At 36.1% G+C, this 20,971-nt stretch overlaps 1 protein-coding gene across 2 annotated transcripts in view; it reads right to left on the bottom strand.

The window, feature by feature from the left end:
- Positions 1 to 20,971, bottom strand: part of KIAA0825 (KIAA0825 ortholog) — a 416,193-nt gene that overhangs the window by 221,330 nt on the left and 173,892 nt on the right. For both annotated transcript variants that reach the window (XM_032625775.1, XM_032625773.1), the window contains one exon: positions 8,121 to 8,300. In XM_032625775.1, the coding sequence (XP_032481666.1) occupies positions 8,121 to 8,300 (180 nt within the window). The remainder of the gene's footprint in view (positions 1 to 8,120; positions 8,301 to 20,971) is intronic.

Genomic DNA, 20,971 nt, shown 5'->3' with positions numbered 1-20,971 from the left:
TTTCAAATTACAGAAAATCAAAGAGAAAGTCCTGAAAGAAGCCAGAACACAGAAACACCTTACCTATAGAGGAAGAAAGATAAGAATTACATTTAACTTCTTAGAAACCATACAAGCAAGAAGACAGTAGAATGAAATATTTAAAGTGTTGAGAGAAAAAAAAAAATCAACCTAGAATTCTGCACCCTGCAAGACTATCCTTCAAAAGTGAAAGAGAAATAATGACTTACTCAAGACAAACAAAAACTGAAGAAATTTGTTGCTGGTCAACCTGACTTGCAAGAAATTTTAAAAGAAATTCTTTAGGTAGCAGGAAAACAATATAGGTCAGAAACTGAAATCTACATAAAGTAAGGAAGAACACTGAAGAGGAATAAGTGAAGGTAAAATAAAACCTTTTATTTTTCTTATTCATAACTAATCTAACAGAAAACAGTTTGTTCAAAATAATAATACCAGCAATGTGTTTAATTATGTGTGCTTATGTATATAGCATTCTTATATATGCTTATGTATAGTGAAATGAATGACAGAAATGATACACGGATGGGAGGGAGAAATTAGGATTATTTCATTAGTATAATGTACTCACACAATCTGTGAAATGGTATAGTGTTATCTGAAAGTGGACTTAGTTGCAAACTCTGTCTTTCTATATATACTGCAAACTCTAGGGCAACCATTAAAAAAGTTAAAAAAGAAGTATAACTGATATGCTAAAAAAAGTGAGAAAATAGAATCATATAAAATGTTCAGTTAAAACCAACAAAGGCAGAACAAAACAGTGAAAGATAAAAACAAGAACAAAGAACAAGGGCAACAAATAGAAAACAGTAACAAATATGGTAGCTATTAATCCAACTATATGAATAATCACTTTGAACATCAATGGTCTAAAAGCACCAATTAAAAGACAGAGATTGATCAGTGGGGACCAAAAACCAAGACCCAACTATATGTTGTCTGTAAGAAGTCAACTTTAGATATGAAGACACATATAGATTAAAAGCAAATAGATGGAGAAACATGTACCGTGCTAACACTAACCAAAAGAAAGCAAGAATAGTTACATTAATTTCGGGCAAAGCAGACTTCAAAATAAGGAAAGTTATTAGAGATAAGGGAGGGCATTACATAATGATAAAGGTGTCAGTTCTCCAAGAAGTCATACCAATCCTTAATGTGTATGCACCTGACAACAGAGTGTCAAACTATGTGAAGCAAAAATTGATAGAATTACAAGGAAAACTAGATGAACCTGCTATCATTGTTGGAGACTTTAGCACCCTCTATCAGAGATGTACAGATCCAGAAAGTAGAAAATCATTATGGACATAACTGAACTCAATACCACCATCAATCAGTTGGGTATAATTGACATCTATGGACTACATCCAACAACAGCAGAATACACAGTCTTCTCAAGCTTGTATAGAACATTCACTAACATAGACCACATTCTGGGCCATAAAACATACCTTAACAAATTTTTTAAAAATATAGAGTATACCATGTTTGCTCTCAGACCACAATGGAATTACACTACAAATCAATAACAAAAAGGTAACTGGAAAATTCTGAAACAGGTGGATATTGAACAACATACTTTTAGATAATACACGGGTAAAAGTAGAAACCTCAAGAGAAACTGTAAAATACTTTGAACAAAATGAAGATAAAAACACAACGTAAAATTTGTCAGATGTAGCAAAAATGCTTAGAGGGAAATTTAGAGCACAGAATGCATATACTAGAAAAGAAGAAAGATCTAAAATCAAGAATCAAAGTTTTCCCCTTAGGAAACTAGAAAAAGAAGAGCAAATGAAACCCAAGCTAAGCAGAAGAAAAGAAATAATAAGAATTAGAGCAGAAATCATGAACCTGAAAACAGGAAATCAATAGAGAAAATCAAAACTAAAAGCTGGTTCTTTGAAAAGATCAATAAAATCAATAAGCCTCTAGTCAGGCTAACTAAAATAAAGAGAGAGCATGCAAACTATTAATATCAGAAATAAAAGAAGGAACATCACTACAGATCCCATGGACATTAAAAGGATAGTAAAGGAATACTATGAACTACTCTATGCTCCCAAAATTTGATAATCTAAATGAAATGAACTAATTCCCTGAAAGACACAATCTGCCAAAATTCACACAAAAAAAGAAATATATAATCTGAATAGGCCTATATCCATAAAAGAAGTTTAATCAATAACTAATAATCTTCCAAAACAGAAAGCACCAGGCCCAGGTGGGTTCACTGGTGAAATTTTACCAAACATTTAAAAAAAGAAATTATACCAATTCCTTTCAATCTCTTTCAGAACATAGAAACAGAGGGACTACTTCCTAACTCATTTTGAAGCCAGCATTACCTGAATACCAATGAGACAAAGACATTACCAAAAAAGAAAGCTACAGATCAATATATCTCATGAACATAGATATAAAAATCCTAAACAAAATATTAGCCAATTGAACTTAATGATGCATAAAAAGAATTATACACCATGACCAAGTGGGATTTATCCAAGATATGCAAGGCCGTTTCAACATTAGAAAATCTGTAAGTACACAACTGTTAGTGAGAACAAAATCTGTAAAGGACAAAAATAAAATCTAGACACTTAACAATGTAACATTCATAACATCTGGCATTTTTTTCCATAACATAAAAACAACAAAAAGAAAAAAGCTGTGATCCATAATCAGGAGAAAAATCACCCAATAGAAATACACTCAAAAATGATAGAAATGAAAAAAAAAATGATAGAAATGATGGAATGAGCAAACAAGGGTTTAAATTAAAACAGACTTCATACATATGTGCAAGGATTTTAAAATGAGGAGAGATATACAAAATATAAAAAGGAACTAAATGGAATTGCTAGAAATTAAAAATATCTGGAATAAAAAAATTCACTGGATAGTCTTAATAGCAGTTATACACTGCAGAAGAAAAGATCCTTGAATTTGAAGGTACAATATAAAGTGTCCAAACCAAACCACAGAGAGAAAGAAGTCAAAAAAATAAAAACCAAACAAGAACAAAATCAAAGAATACAGCTTCAGTGATATGTGGGATAATACCAAGAGGTCTAATAATAAGAATCCCAGAAAAAAAGTGGTGGTAGCAGGGACAAAAGATAAAATATCCCAAGAGAGAATGGCTGAAAAATTTACAGATATGATAAAAAACTAAACATCATCAGATACAAAAGCTCAACAAACCCCAAGAAGAATAAATACAAAGGAAACCAAAACAAAGCACATCATAATAAAATTGCTGCAAAGTAGTGATAAAGAGAAAAATCTTAAAATGAACAACAAAAAGAAGACACATTATATAAAAGGAAACATACACTTTAAAACCTATACTGATTTATCATCAGAAACAATGCAAGCCACAAAATAGAATAATGTCTTCAAAGTGCTGAGTGAAAAAGGAAAACGAAAGACAACAAAAAAAATCTCTGAACCCAAAATTCTATGTCTGATGAAGAATATATCAGATATGAAGACAAAGCCCTTTTTTCATGCAAATAAAATACATTGATGGCAGAAAATTTGTAGTACATGAAATGTTAAAGGAAGTATTGATACTTCAGGTAGAAAGAAAATGATATCCGTCAGAAACCTAGATCTATACAAGTAAAAGAAGAGTACCAGAAATAGTAGATAGATGGACAAATATGAAAGACTTTCTTCTCATTTTTAGCTTCTTTAAACTGTAACTGACTAAAACAAAACAAAAAAAACCCAATAGATTGTGGGGTTTATAACATTAGTAGAAATTACACGACAACACTAGCATAAAGAACAGGAGAGAGTAAATAGAAATATACTTGTGTAAGGTTCTTAGATTAGATGTAAAAGTGGTATAATAGTAAAAAAGTAAACTGTGATGAGTTAAAGATACTCATCATAAGATGTAAACCTTGGAACAACTACTAAAATAAATAGAGTTATATCTAATAGGCCATTAGCAAAGATAAAATGTAATACTGAAAAATACTCAGTTAATCTAAAGAAGACCAAAATAAACGTTAAAAGGAATAAAGGTGGGACAAGCAGAAAGCAAATAATATAGTCATGTAGTTCCAAGTGTTAGAATAGAGGATCCACAATTAGATATGCATTTGTTCATTTGATTGTTCATGTCAATTGTTCATTTGATTTCTGACAAAAACACTGAAGTAATTCAACTGGGAAAGAACAGTGATTTCTAAAAAGGATGCTGGGAAAAATTGCATGTTTGTATGAAAAAATATGAATTTCAACACTTACACCACACAAAAAAGCAACAACTTGAAATTAATCATAGAATTAAATATTAAAAACTAGAACTATAAAATTCCCAGAAGAAAACATAGGAGAAATCTTGGCACTCTTTAGATAAGCAAATAGTTCTTAGGACATAAAAAAGCACTACTATAAAGAAAACTGTTAAGTTGGACTCATCAAAATTGCAAGCTTCTCCCTATCAAAAGACCTTGTTAAGGGAATGAAAAAGTAAGCAACAGACTGTGGAGAAAAAATTTTTAATACATTATCTTGACAAATAACTTGTATCAAGAATATATAAAGGACTCTTTACAACTCAGTAGGACAAATAATCCAATTGATAAATGAAGAAAAGTTTTGAACAGATATTTTACAAAAGAATTTTTTTCAAATGACTGTTAAGAACACGAAGAGGTGTTTGATGTCATTAATCACCAAAGAATTGTAAATTAAAGTCACAGTGAGATAATAGCACATACTCCTTAGACTGAATAAAAGCAAAAAGACAATTCCAAGTGTTGATGAGGTACAGAGCAACCCAAACTCTCTTACATTACTGGTGGGAATGTAAAAAGACAGGATTACTTTGAAAAACAGTTTAGTAGTTTCTTATAAAGTTTAACTCACAGTATGTGTTAAAGACATTTATTTGTTTTAAAAGAAAAAGGGAGTTAAGGAATAGTGTGACTGAAGTACAGTCAAAGTAACTTACGCTTTGATAGTTTCATTTGCCCAACTAAAGATTGCTGACCTACTCTGAGAGTACAGGCCTGAAATGATTGCTACCAAATCTATTACTTATAGTGTATTGGCCTTTGAAATGCCCACATGAGGTCCCCAATTTAATTGTTTTTTGTATTTCTATCTTTTGTAATCTTTTTTAAATGGATATTTCCACTCTTGTTTTCCCCCCTAGCTTATGTTCATTCTAAGGAGTTATGTGTTGGATTTCTAATTATTAAATCAAATTACGTGTTTCATTACGGAATTCAAATGTTCACAAAGCAAATGTTTCAAAAAGTTTAGTCTAATAGAAAAAAATAAAGAGAAATAACATGGCCTGTGATCAGAAATTCGGTTTTTTTGTTCTGAATCTGCAATTTAATCAGTGGATAATCTTAGGCAAGTCTCTTAACATTTCTGACCCTGGTTTACTTAGCAATAAGATGAGGATACTGTCTACTTCATCCTCACCTTTATACCCTAAAATCATAAGACTGCGATATATTATGGATAAACTATACAGAAACCATAGACAGGAAGAAGAAAGGTGTTTCAGGAGGAAGAAAATACACCAGTTTTTAAATAATGTACTCCAGTCGATCTGGGTAATTATATTTACTGACACACAGATCTGTTAGTGGTAAAATGCAAATATTGTGGGATTATGATGTGTCTCAGCTGTATTTCCTTTAAACCTGTCATATTTTCAAGTCAAACAGAAACCACCATAAAGGGCTTAATTTTGTTATGAATTAGTATATTTTATTATCTTAATAGCATTTTTAAGATACCTGTGATTGGTAACAGAAGAAAAGGGAAACTTTTGCAAAGACTTAAATAGGGGAGAAAACACAAAGGCACTGTCCCTCACAACCACTGCAAGGTCTTAGGTTCCAGAGAATATATAATGTTGATGGAGAAACAACTTGTACAAAGGCCAGGGATGTTTCACCAGTTTGAAGTTCTGCCCCTTTGAGCGCCTCGAACATATGAATATGTGTACTACTTGTTCCTGTTCCAGGAGACTTGTCTGACCATGGGGAGGTGGGTTTGCTCAATGTGTAGATGGGAGAGAAGACTGATTAGAAGCAAGTAGCAGTTTTGCTTTCTCAGGCCACCACCTGAAACCCATTGATCTCTTCTAAGTCATTTTCAGTACAGTTTTGTGCTGAGTGACAGATGGTTCAAGAACTTAAGAACTGAAAGATAAATAATGGTTGAAGCATGTGGGTCACCAATTCTTTATATCTTGTGAGAGAATTCAGCTCTTACCCTGACCAGAAACAACTAAAACCAGCAGGGGGTGGAAGGGGCTTTCAAGGCTGTTTTTCTTTCAGTTCAATAAAGTCTTCATCAGAAATAATGCAGTCTTTTAAACTTAGAAGACTGACCATTTTGGGAGTTAAAAAGAAACAGTGAGAGAATACATGAAAACTAGAAAATAAGACTTTAAAAGGAGATAATTATTACAGAGTCTTTAAGTGATAGATTCAGGGTTTTGAAATCATTACATAAAGTTATCTATTGCTACTTTGCAGGGATAATGACCAAGAGAAGATGTAACATAATGACTTAAAAATAGTTTAAAAGGTATTCATGTCTGGAGGACAGTTAAAAAGTACAGGAAGAAGGAAACAATGATATGAGCCAGTTAGATTTTTTATATGGATTCTAGTAAATATTTTAAGGAAAGGTTGGTCTGTCCCAAAAAAGTGTATAAGAAAGCATATAGGTTGAAAGCCAAATGTAAATGATTTAAATAGTTAATGGACTAACAGAATAACCACTAAGTCCTCATCCTTCATTTCCCCAAGACATTACGTATAGAGATTTAAAGGCAGAATATTAAGGATAAAACAATGTGAGAGGGCTTCCCCGGTGGCACAGTGGTTGAGAATCCGCCTGCCAATGCACGGGACACGGGTTCGATCCCTGGTCCGGGAAGATCCCACATGCCGCAGAGCAACTAAGCTCGTGTGCCACAACTACTGAGCCTGTGCTCTAGAGCCCGTGAGCCACAACTACTGAGCCCGCGTGCCGCAACTACTGAAGCCCACGCGCCTAGAGCCGGTGCTCCGCAACAAGAGAAGCCACTGCAATGAGTAGCCCGCGCACCGCAACGGAGAGGAGCCCCCGCTCGCAGCAACTAGAGAAAGCCCGCGTGCAGCAACGTAGACCCAAGACAGCCAAAAGTAAATTAATTAATTAAATAAATTTTTAAAAAAATTAAAAAAAAAACCAAAACAATGTGAGAATGTTTACACCTGGTCCTGAAGGTGGGATAACCCATGAACACTTCCTACTCGGATATGCAACCCGTTCTGTCTTTAATATCCACTCCAGCTGCGGGCAAAAGAACAATACAGCTGGGGAAAACACATACTGTCCCCAGAACAATGATAGGACATAATTGCCTTGTAGAGAGAGATGCACTATATGACCATAATAATAAATGTCTTTTACATTTGAAGAAAATTGGCCAGCAGTTTTGTCCATCAGTTTGTTTATTAATAAAAGCACCCAAGAATCACAAAGTATTTTTCACATCTTACTAATTTCTTATATGCTCAATAGCAAAACATAATCTGTGGTAAATATTAAATTTTTATGAGAGAACACTACCTAATAATAAAAAAAATCTGCATTACATAATTTCCCCCCTCAACTTTCCCCTCACCCTTGTCCCAAGTATGTTAAATTTTGACAGGAACTAATGGTTAATGATTCCCAAAAGAAGACTTTATACTGAAAAAATGTAAGATAATCCTTTACAAATAACAGATTCAGCAAAACTGACATCAATAAAATTTTTTTTTTTTTTTTTTTTTTTTTTTTTTTTGGGTTACGCGGGCCTCTCACTGTTGTGGCCTCTCCCGTTGCGGAGGACAGGCTCCGGACGCGCAGGCCCAGCGGCCACGGCTCACGGGCCCAGCCGCTCCGCGGCACGCGGGATCCTCCCAGACCGGGGCACGAACCCGCGTCCCCTGCATCGGCAGGCGGACTCTCAACCACTGCGCCACCAGGGAAGCCCCAATAAAATTTTTAAAACATCTTTAAAGATATATTTAAGTATCTATAAAACACTTCTTTTACAAATAGAAAATTTCTCATACCTGGAATGTTATATAAAAAGTCCCATAAATGTTCTTCTTCCATGTAGCTCACAAAAATATTTCCAAATGTTTGTGGAGAAAAATTGCAGTGGTACAATACTTTAAAGATAGCTTCGATCAAGTTGGATTCTTGGTCCACATTACTTTCTATATCAGAACCTTGTTCTTGAAAGGTGCGTTCTTAAAAGGAATAAAAATGGTTTAGTAAGGTAGGTATCAATGAATATGATTACATTCTCATCACTTACTCTAGCATAATATCATAAAAATGTATTTGATTAATATTTACATAATAAGAGAAACGCCACAGTCTTTCAGGTCAATGGTTCATCAAACTCAATATAATTTCTGAGATAATCCTGGATATTTGTGGGGGAAAAAGTTGTGAGAAGTACAACATGACATCACTTCAAAGGGCAGTGCTAGTTTCCCTTTAGTTCAGAATTCTTACTTTTTTGATTTCTTTTCTCATTTAAAAGTAACATGCATTCATTCTAGAAACTGTAAAAAATTCAGACTAAGAAACTAAGAAAACTAAAGTTGTACCAAATCCTACCAATCAATGATAGCTACTATATTTGGTGCAGTATTTCATTCATATTATATACAAATATACACATATATATATTTTTATATGTATACATATATGTATATGTAAGTATATGTATGTATAACTTGAACACCAAATAGAGTTATTCTATATGCACCCTCTTGTTATTGAAAATCTTAAAACTAGATGAATCTTTGTATCTCTGGGATTTGTGTTCTGAACATTATTATACCCTTTATTCAGAACATAAATTTCATAGGAAATTCACATTTATAGTGTTCTAAAGTATTATGCTATCAATTCTACAAATAAATTTATGTGTTTCTCAAACCCATAGACCCTGCCATTTCAGAATGAAGAGGTTTATCAGCTGGTTTCTCAACAAAACCAAATAGGAATTCTCACAAAGACAGAGCCATTTTAATCACTCTTTTCTGTCCTCCTCTGGCTCCATTATGACTTCTTCAAAGATCAGTTCCTATACTGTTGCATCTACAGGTAGGACTGAAAAGGTGAAATAATTTCTATTTTGTCTAGATAATTAGCATGATATGTCCAGTATCATAATATGTAAAAATATTGATTGAATTAAAGATACTCTCATAAAGTTTCTTATATTTTAAATATATTGAAAAAATACAACCTAGATCATTTTGGAACGAGTACATTTCCTTTTCTTGCTCATTTGGAAGCTCATCGCTTCTATGGTTCTTCTTGATAATTTTATTTCTATGATTTGATTTTCATGATCTAGACAGCCTTCCTCAGGATTTTTGCTGGAACTATTGGTAAAGTGATGTTCTCTTTGTACTGGGTTGCTAAGCTGGTAGAAAGTAGGCTGGAAGCTACTGATGTCCATTCTGGGGAGAACTCCATTGAGAAGGAAGTAGATAAAGTAAGTAGAACCAAGAGATGGAGAGTATAGTCCTGATGGGATGACACTGTGTGAGAACCTGGATCCAGTAATGCCTGTATACTTATGTTAGCTGAGCTGATAACTTTCCCTTTTTGGTTAAACCAGGTTAATTTGGGTTTCTGTCACTTGCAATCTAAAGGGTCCTAAGTTTTCATCAAGCACAAAAGGTTAAATGACAAAGAGTCCTAGTCCAGGCATTCATAATTTCATCTTTTTTATCCAAATAGTCTCCTCAGTCCTCTCTGCATTTCCCTCCCTCTAATTCAGCTTACATTCAACTATCAGTTATCCTTCATGTCATCGCCCCATGTTTAAACCTTCCCCTGCTCCCACACTTTGTTAGAAATTCCTGAACCTGAAAATCAAGAGTTTCCACAATCTTTTCCCAAATTATGTTTCAATCCGCAGTCATCTGCTCCTCCCAAACTGGTGTACTTGCTTTCCTTGCACATGTTCCCTCCTATCGCCTTTTGTTTGTCTCAACCACTTCATTAGTCTAGAATGTTCTGCTCCAATAAAATTCCCAAGATTTAATCAATTACTATGTCAGCAGCCATATTAGATGCTAAGGCCTACACCTTCCAGGGATTCACTGCCTCTGTGTGTGTGTGTGTGTGTGTGTGTGTGTGTGTGTGTGTGTGTGTGTGTGTGTGTGTGTGTTTGTGGGAGGGGAATGATAGATATGTAAACAATCATTACAGCAATGTAAAGATAAGTAGGGTTACAGTACATCCTGGTTTGCCTCAGGCAGTCCTGGTTTATGTCTGTTGTTCTGGTATAATTAGTAGCAGCATCCTCTTTCACTCTTAAACTGGGTCCCAGTTTAAATGATGAATTATTCGATCACCTTACGTCTAAGTGCCTTAAGTATAAGGTACTATGAAAATATAGAGGATGATGTTTTAAATTTGGGGATAGGAACGCAGAGAAGACATCTTCTCTCTGAGAGAAGACCATGTCTCAGCGAAGTCTTTAAGGAGGAGTAGAAATTTACTGGCACGACAAGGTTGAGGTGGGAAAGGTGCTTTCCAGGAAGACAGAAGAGTTGGTACAATGGTGAGAAGACAGGTTGCTGCTGGTAGGGTGGCATGGCTGAAGTGTGAATGGTATGCAGGAGGGAGAGATAAAGCTAGACAATCAACACAGCCTGAATAATCTAAGGCCCCATGAATCATGCACTGACAATACAGATGGAGAAAGGGGGATGGTATGAGGAATATTATAATAAAAATAATGAGTTTTATTAGCATTAACATTGTTGTTATTACCATATAAGTGTGTCAAAATACTTCAATGTATATTTTTTATTTCTATTTTCCCTTGCCTCAAAAAAAGTAGTCTGTTTACCTGCCTCAGGGATTTTTGCTATTTGAAAAGCAACAAATAGACTGAAGTCAGTTGCCCACCCAGACTTAAAAAAAAAAAAGAAAGAAAAAAAAAAGCTAAATCCATTGAATAGTTATTAGCTTGAACTAAATGAAATAGCCATTTTTTAAGGCCAAAAAATACTGGTACTATATATTGGTACCAATATTGGTACTATGATACCAAAGTGGAATCATACGTGTCTGGCAGGTGGACAGAGGCAAGGGTCATGAGGGCTCAGAGAGAGGAGACCTCTGGGACTGGAGAGAGACATCTGTGGGTTGCAAGGGCTTTGCTGGAAGGCAGAGCTCAGGGAGGCTTGTCAGGGTGAGGCACGGAGGGAAGCTGGATCCTTGACACAGGTTCTCAGTCTCAAAGGTTACAAGCCACTCCTGGCTGCTGTGCTTGGCAGGAGCGTTTGGACAGGGATAAGGGTATTTCTGCAGTAACTAGGGCGACCAGATAACTGATGATCAAAACAGTCTCACAGGAACTTCTGCACGACCCCGGGGTAAGGGTGGGAGCTCTAGGAATAGCTACGGTTAAATGTCCTACCAGCCAGGCAGGAGGCACTCAGAATCCTCTTAAAATTGATTTGAAGACAGTAAGCGACTTAGATATTCCTTGTATATCTGAGTTCGTGAATTGAGATTTATACCAACTCTGTAAAAACAAAGTTACTAACCACAAATTACACTATGCTGAACATCACATGAGCTGCATTAAGTGTAATTTCATCCTCCTAACACTCTACAGAATGGGTGCCGGTTATCCCAGCTTTACAGATGAAAAAGTGAAAATTGAGAAAAATTAAGTAACTTGCCCCAAGATCACAGAGGCAGTAAGAATTTGCCTGTGCTGTTTGCATTAAACTATAACCTCAAATTTCTCAAAGGCTGCTTTGACATTTTATTGTTAATAACCTCTGAATGCAAAGTACTCAGTCTAAACCAGGTATTTGGTATGTGGTAATTGATTGTCTTCATACAAAATACCTCAATTTCACGTAGCTTTCTACAATTTCACATATATGACCTCATTACCTCTCTAGTACTGTTTCCTTAGTGGACTTTCTATGAATGTGCATCTTGTCTTTAGGTATCTTCCCACAGCACCTGGAACACTGCTACATGCTTAACTAATGTTTGAATACTAAAGAAAGAAGGAAGGGAGGAAGGGAGAAAGAAAGAAATCTCTTGAGTAGTTTCGTTGGGTTTTGGTCCATCTAGTAATTGGTTTATTTTGGAATGACATTTACCTCCTAGTCATAGTATTCAAATGTCATTTTCCCCTGCAAACCTCATCCTCCTCATATCCACTGCTTCCTTTCTTTTCACCTACTCCTTGAAAACTCTCTTCTCTCTTGACTTCCTTAGAGCCATGCTTTCTCGGTTTCAGGGTGCCTTGTGGGCTGTCTTTTCTATAGCTCTCTCTCTTCTATCATCTAGAACTGGGGTTGGCAAATGAAGAAACTAAATCTTAAAGAGGCTTACCCTTAATGAATAAAGGAGAAAAAAAGCATTTAATGAATAAAGGAGAAAAAAAGCATTTTATGAATAATCGAGAAAATAGCTACATTCAATAAAGACTAATAGCTGAGCAATTGATTCTAGTTCCTCGAAAACCGATCATCAGTACATGGCATACACAGGCAATTCTGTATGTTGAAAAATTATTTTGTGTTATTTACATATTAGTAAACATAGATAGGCAAACCTCTTTGAAACAGTTCTGGCTGTATGGACCTGTATCTACTAGGATTCTTCCTCATGCTTTTTAGAAGGCAAGATTTTCCAAAGTGTGTTTCGTGGGATGTTAATGGGTAGCACATATGTCCTGGAAGTGCTGGCTCCAACAATAGTAAACACTTTTGTTTCCTGCAGGATTTTTCACAGCCTTTATTCATGAGCTCTGTGACTCTCTATGAAGGTATTTTAGTATACACATAGTGTTTCTTAGTATTTTTGACCATGAAACCCTTTTCTAGTATTGTGTCTAGCAAGACTACTATTCAATAAAACTGAATCTAGGAATCATGTTTGCAAAGAGTCTCTTACATGACCTTTAAGCCCTTTGGATTTGCAAATCAAAGTGAGTAGTTCAAATGGAAAAGGTACAAGGTAGAAGCACAAAGGGCTATTCTGCATAAGAAGATTGTCAATTGGAAAAGAAATTACTAACCAGGTCCCCAAAGTTGGATTTAATTTTAATTCAAAAGCATCATTTGTGGAGGAATTTTGCTTTAGCAGTAGGCACTGGCAAGACTAACAAAGCACGGCCAAAATAGGTCTTTAAAACTTTGACTCTTACGTCACAGATTTATATCAAGTTCTAACTGATTAAGAAACATAATGTGATTATATGGCTGGAAGGCACCTCACAGGGAAGTCAGTAAATATTTGGTCAATAAATGAATAAATCTTTGCTGATTGAATAAATAAAAATGTCTTCCAGCATCTGTGACAATGGTGACCTAGCTTGCTTTTGAATACTTTCAGGGGTGGGATATCCACCACCATTCAAGGCAGCCGTCCCTCTGCTGGACAGCTCAAGTTACCAACCTGTTTTGCATTTTAAAAATATAGAGAGAGCACTTAATGTGAAAGGACTACAGAAATCTGGGCAAGTCTCTTTAGTGAATAGAGAAAAGAAGAGCACTTCCTCAGTTGTCATTATGGATGACAATTCAGGGTTTTTGACTGACAGACTGACAGCCAAAATCCATTTCCTTTTAACTTATTCCCAAGCATGTCCACGTGTTGAACTGGACAGCCTATTATTTTTTTCTTTTTTACGTGAAGACTTAACACATTTGAAGATCGCTATCCTGCCTCCTCTAGTTCTTTTCTTCTCCAAGTTAGACATACCCAGTTTATTTAAGCAAGGCATGGCCTGGTTTTTACTTAACATCTTAGCACTTTTCACTCTTCAGTGGGCACTCTCCATTGAAGCAGGCTGTGCCAAAAAAAGACCACTAAGCATAAGTGCACTATTGGTCCAAATTCTGCAACTGGCAGCCCTAGGAGTGAGAGGCAAGTTTTGAGCTCCATCTGTGCTCCTGAATAAGCACAAAGTCCACAGAATGTGAAACTGAGTTAAAGCTATTTCAAAGAGAAATTCCTTCTGTAAGGCAGACACCAAGCCTATCTGTCCAGCAGGAATGGTCCCTCTAACTTCTTAAGTTAAAGAGAATGGGCTGTTTAACTTTTCTCCCATGGTCTCTGAAAAAAGCACCATGCTAGGTCTATGTGCAGGTCCTCATGCCAAATGACCACCTTGCAGAGAAGTGATAAAGCCACTGTGGGCACCTGGGTGCTGCACAATAGGGTTGGCAACTATAGCCCAGGAGACATGTCCAGCCTGATGCCTGTTTCAGTAAGGTCCACAGCTAAGAATGGTTTTTACATTTTCAAATCTCTGAAAAACATCAAAAGTAGAATATGATTTCTGACAAACAAAAATTATGTGAAATTCAAATTTCAGTGTCCATAAATAAAGTTCCATTGGAATACTGGCGATGGGGTTCGGGAATGCTACCCCAAAATATGGCACCTTGGCATATAAGCTGAAGGAGCTTGAGAAAAGAGCAGAAACAGGAAAATCGCTCTGAAATTCCCCCTGCCCTTCTCCCCTGAAACAGGTCATGAAACCCTCACATCAGAGGTGCCCGCCCTATACCAGGAGGAAAGGTGCACCCTTATCTCTGAAGTCAAAATGATGCTGAGAAGAATCCTAGCAAATAAGCCTTGCTAAGTTCCCCCTAGTTTGTTACACTTAGCCTCATACTCCTTGACCTATCATATTTCTCCACAACTGTCCATTCTTCATTAAACCTAGCATAAAGATATTTTCTGTTTCTTTGGATCTTCATTTCCTTATGAAGTCTCTTGTGTCATGTAGAACTTATATTAAATAAATTTGTATGCTTTTATCCTGTTACTCTATCTTTGTCAGTTTAATTTTCAAACCCAGCCAGTGACCGTTAGAAAGCTGAGGAAAACTTTTTCCTCCCCTGCACAGCCATGTGATTTGCTTATGTATGGTCTGTACCTGCTATAATGGTAGAGGTCGGTAGTTGTGATAGAGACTGTGCTGCCTACAAAGCCCTCTATCTATAGTCCATCTGACCCTCTATAGGAAACGTTTGCTGACTTCTATTCTAGAATACTGGAAGAAAGCATACATATATTCCAAACATCTAATACTACATAAGGACATCTTCCGTCTATTCCCAAATAACTCACAAGCAAAAGTAGGTGTTAGCTCTTCAAGCAGCATTTCTTCATCACCCAATCCATCACTCTCTTATCAGTCACTCTGTTTTAGAAAAGCACCTCATGGTACTTATTAGCAACTGAACTTATCTAATTTTTATATATATTTTTTACTTTATAAGGTCTGTCCTCCCCATGTTTCCCCAGCAATGAATCCCCCAGAATATGAAGGCAATATGGCGTCATGTTTACCACTATATCTCCAGCTGAGAACAGTGTCTTGTACCTAGTTGATGTCCATTAAATATTAGTTGAGTAGAGAATGTGTTTATAAAATCATCACCCAACATTTTTAGAAATTAATTCAGAAGGATATTATTTTTTATTTCTAGGAATAAATGTCTCCACAAAGTCTCATGTTTTCATTTTAGAATTTATTTAAAAACAATAGATATACTTTCATGAAATAATAGCTCTTCATTCTTCTAACAAGGACCACTTAAACACCAAGTACGCAATTTGCTCAATTTCTCTGTATCTAAGTTTCCTCATTTGCAAAAGTCCTAATGATCCAAGGGTCAGAAATGAAATAATATGTTAAATCACTTTGAGTTGTTGGGGAAAAGATGCTACATAAATTCATGATAATAGTATCACTCGTAATATAATGCCAAATCATTTACATGCTAACACTAGAAGCACATGAACTACTGAAGAAGAAACATGTTCCTATAGATATATTAGACATTTTCTAGGTGCCAGGAAGAGATAGAATATAAAAATTTCAGCTACTGTCAAGCCAAATTAGATCTGATTCTGTGTAGGTGAAGCATCATAGCAAAATTCATATTACCAATCTCTCAAGCTATATACAAAGGTTTTCAAGAAGTGCTGTAATATATAAAACTTGGGAATATTTATTTGGTCCAGTTCTCATCTTCACACCCATGAGAGCTGCTAAGGCAACATCTTTTCAGGCCAAAGATGTCAAAGGGGAAACCCACCTCCTGGAGACAAATTTATGCTTGGATGGAGGGGAGAGTTACTGAGAAGCTGAGGGAGAGACCACTGCATGGAGAGCACAGGAGGAGCGATGAGAGAAGAAAAATATATCAAGCATATTTTTCCAGACAGTGTAAAAGAAGAAAAGAATCTAATAGAAAGTAAGTATCTACTAGGTTTCAAAAAATGGTGCTTTATGTTTATTTACTTTTTTTAATTAGGTTTTTTTTTTAATTTATTTATTTGGTTGTGCTGGGTCTTAGTTGTGGCAGGTGGGCTCCTTAGTTGAAGCAGGTGGGCTCCTTAGTTGCAGCATGCGAACTCTTAGTTGCGGCATGCGTGTGGGATCTAGTTCAGGTATTGAACACGGGCCCTCTGCATTGGGAGCGTGAAGTCTTATCCACTGCGTCACCAGGGTAGTCCCTATTTACTTTTTTAAACCTCAAAATAAACACGTAAGGTCATTATTAGTACCCTAATTTAGAAATGGGGAGACTGAAGTTTAGACAGATCACAACACTAATGAATGAAGTAGAATTTTTTCCTGGAAATTTCATTCATTCACAAATACTTTTTATGCACCTTCTATGTGATCAGTACCAGTCTCAAGTGTCGAGAACCAAGCCAAGTACTGGGGAACAATGATGAGCTGTCCCTGCCCTTCTGGAGCTTGCAATGGCTGACACAGGGATTAAATACTCAATTATGTCATTTAACCTTTCACTTAAAATTGTGACGAGTGTTACGAAAGGAATTATGGTGGGACGTTATGGGATGATCAAAGATGACTTCCTAGGAAGTAATACTGAAGCTAAAAGATGATTATCAGTTGCCAGGAAAATGAAAAGGAAGAAGATTCTAGGCTCAAAAAAATAACATTTCAAGGGTTCTGTAACAGGAGAGAACGTGGAATTTGGGCCAATAAATTGAAAGGTCACTGGTGTTGGAGCATCTGCCTCTCTTCTCAAGACACTTCTACAGGGACATTGCTATTATAAATATACAAATCTAAGATGCACAACCTAGACCAGAATATGCATGTTAAGCTTGCATGGACCCGATGCTGGACAAGTCAGCCATTGCCAGAGCACAATGGACATTGCTTGTGTCTTAAGGATTAGGGTCTGTACTCTATAAGTAGTGGGCAGCCACTAAAGGTTTTTAGCAGGGGAGTGACATAATCAGTTCTGTATTTGAATAAGACCAAGCTTTCTGACTTCTGTGAACGTTCTGACAAAATGGATTATAAATAATCTTAAGTAAATTGTGTCTCTTTAGGGCTTCCCTGGTGGCGCAGTGGTTGAGAGTCCGCCTGCCGATGCAGGGGACACGGGTTCGTGCCCCGGTCCGGGAAGATCCCGCATGCCGCGGAGCGGCTGGACCCGTGAGCCATGGCCGCTGAGCCTGCGCGTCCGGAGCCTGTGCTCCGCAACGGGAGAGGCCACAACAGTGAGAGGCCCGCGTACCGGAGGGGGGAAAAAAAATTATGTCTCTTTAAAAAGCATAATACATTGGAAAGACAAATCACATACCCCAATTTTTTGCCATTTATAGTAACAGATACCTTGTTCGATGGCCTTGTTACTCAAAAGGTGGTCCGGGGGATAGCAGCATCAGGAGCAGCATTCCCTGGGAGCTTGTTAGAAATGCAGAATCTCAGGTCCCACCCAAGACCTACTGAATCAGAATCTGCAGTTTAAACCAGCTCCCCAGATAATGTTTTTGCACTGTAAAGTCCAGAAGCCTTGCTTTACATAATCATACCCTACAACCACACTACCCTCATGGAGACTCAGCACAGACCCTAGATGATAACTGTTTCTGGGACTGAATTAATTCTATGGAGACCACTGATATTCTAGGCTAGTCTGTCATCATTCGCGGATAGGATCCTTGGTTGGAAAGACTAAGGCAAGAACGCACAAATATGATTCTACTGTTCTCGGTAAGAACAGGGTACAAATTCAGCAAAGAAAAAAATACTGAACAAGTAAGAATACAGATGTTGTCACTAGTGAAAGCAGCCAAGGACATTGAAGTTAGGTGCACTAAGGATACCAAGAGGGAGCATATTTTTACTTTTGGTCACTTCCTTCAAGACAGTCATGAAGCAGCACTTTGGTCATAAATACTTATAAAATGAAACTCATACACACATAATGTACAATAAAACACCAAGCTTCTGCCACAATATTCCTCATTACCCAAAAGATCAAGAAAGCATTAACCATAAAGTCAGAGAATTTGAATTGATTAATTCATTTTAAGTCAACCACGCCTTTGTAGTGGTGGCAGCCATTTATTTAGAATTTTCTGTAGGTCAGTTTCTTGACTATCTTTTGGCACTCTGTTACAAGGTTGAAAAGTACAGATTATACTAGCAAAATTATCCACGACAGAGGTTCCTGATAGTTCTCATAAATTGTGCAACCCTGCAATTTTGTAAACTTTCTGTGGCTCTGCCAGTACAGGTTTGGTGGGTGAAAGCACCGTCCCTGCACACCGGCTGTCTGAATCAAATCCTGCTTTGCTGATTATTAGCTGTTGACTTGGACAAACGACTTGATTTCTCTGTGTCTCACTTTCCTCATCTGTAAAATGGAGATGATAATTGTACCTACCACACAGAGTTTGTTTTGAGGATTCAGTGAGTGAACACATTTAAAGACTTAGAAGCTGTGTCTAGAACATGTTAAATATTATGTGTTTGCTAGTTGGTTGTGGTTGTTATGTTATTACTGAAAATCACCAGAAGCCAAGAAGTTTCACTGAGAATCATTCTTGAGGCAATGGGCAAAGGAAAGAAAGTTAGTTACACTTCATTCAAATGTCACTAGCAGGAAAAGGCTACCTGCTAACAATTGGGAAATTGCCAAGCATTTGTTCTTTTGATGCCACAAGTAAGAAACTGGTTAAGGCCATGTGGCCTCAGTGAGGTAATGTCAAAACAATTGCCCTGGGTTTTTAACGTCACTAATCCAAAATAGTGTCTTACGAATTTAAAACCTTCTATAAACATTTGTAGTTGAGAGGTTTTTTTTCCTTCAAATTTAGGATGGCCCATCTTAAAAATAAAATGAACAAACATTACCTTCTCATGCCCATTGAACTTTATCCAAGCTTCCTAGAAGCTTGCAGCCTATGACTTTTTTATTATTAATGAATAAATTAAAATTTTACTATTCATTCATTTATTAAATTTTACCATTTTCTGACCTTCAGCGAAGTTGTATCTCATATTACAAGAAAGTTATTTCCATATATGCTCAGCTGATTCTTTTTAAAATAAATAGAAATTCTGATAAATCATTTTCATAGAGCAAGACCAAAAGCTACAGATATAAAAGAGATAAAACCTCATATATTTTAATCTTTATAATATATGATTGTCTATCAAAAATTCTCTACCTAACAGAATTTAGTAATTGCTTATTGGATGAAGAGGACCTTGTTTTAAAATATGTACAATAAAAATATGTATTTAGGGACTTCCCTGGTTGTCCAATGGCTATGACTCCGTGCTCCCAATGCAGGGGGCCTGGGTTCGATCCCTGGTCAAGGAACTAGATCCCGCATGCATGCCGCAACTAAAGAGCCCACACGCCGCAACTAAGAGCCTGCATGCTGCAACAAAGATCCTACATGCAGCAACGAAGATCCCATGTGCCACAAATAAGACCCAATGCAGCCAAATAAATAAATAAATAAAAATAAAAATATGTATTTAAAATCTCTATTCTTATTCCTGAGCCAATTTAACAAAAGTTAAATTTTATCAATTAGACCAAAAAGACACTATTTATAAAGAAAACTCTCACATAAAAAGCCCAATAGTAAAAAAAAAAAAAAAAAAAGCCCAATAGTTATGATGCTTGAAACACCTAATCAGCATATTTTACTCTAAAATTTTGCTTTCCTAAAATTATGATCAAACTTCTAAATTACCAAGTGGTGTTCAATGAAAACAAAATCTCTGAAAAAATATTATGTATGTATTTTTAGGTGCATAATAATTTCCATCTTAGTCTAGTTAATAAGATTCCCTGAATATACTGTTTCTAAATTAAAGTGACAAGGTTTCTACTGCAGCTTAATAAGTCAGTCAATCAATCGATTAGTAAATTCTGTCACTTCATCCTTACAATATTTGAAGTAGCTAATAAAATTCAATACAAGACAATACCAAGGCAGTTATGTAACCCTGATCAAACACCTAACAACCTCTGCAAAAACTGATAGATATTTGAGCAGGTTGGGTAAATACACTTCTGTATTCCGTAAGAACCAGAACTGAAGGAGATACAATATAGTACCTTTAGTAACCTGTTAAGTCCCTCAAAAACAATATCATGTTATACGTACAAAAGGTAGATGTAATATTTTTGGTAAGTAAATGTGGAATTTTTTTGTAAGAAAACATGGTTAAAATTCGTTTAACCACAGTTGCTATTCCTGTACTTAGTGGCTATATCAGTATAGTCCAATGTTTGAACGCAATTGTTTTTCCAGGCTGTTCTATATAACTCTATCAAGAGGAAACCATTTCTCTTCTGGGACCATGCCCATGAGTTTCATGAGTTATATTAGAGTAACTTTCCAGCCATGTCAGATACTATCTGTGTTGTGTAGTCATCTTGCCTAAAAGCTCAGATTATAAAGTTTAATGGAAGCTCCATATTTTATATTCTAATGGATCACTGGCCAATCATTGAACTTTTTCTGTAAAAAGCACTGTGTTAGCTTGAGGAGGAATATAAAAATAAAAATCTATGATCAACACTAATTTCCACTAATTTCCACTAAT

This window comes from Phocoena sinus, chromosome 3, assembly GCF_008692025.1.
Source record: "Phocoena sinus isolate mPhoSin1 chromosome 3, mPhoSin1.pri, whole genome shotgun sequence".
NCBI classification, from domain to species: domain Eukaryota; kingdom Metazoa; phylum Chordata; class Mammalia; order Artiodactyla; family Phocoenidae; genus Phocoena; species Phocoena sinus.
This window is presented reverse-complemented; position numbering and strand designations above follow the sequence as displayed.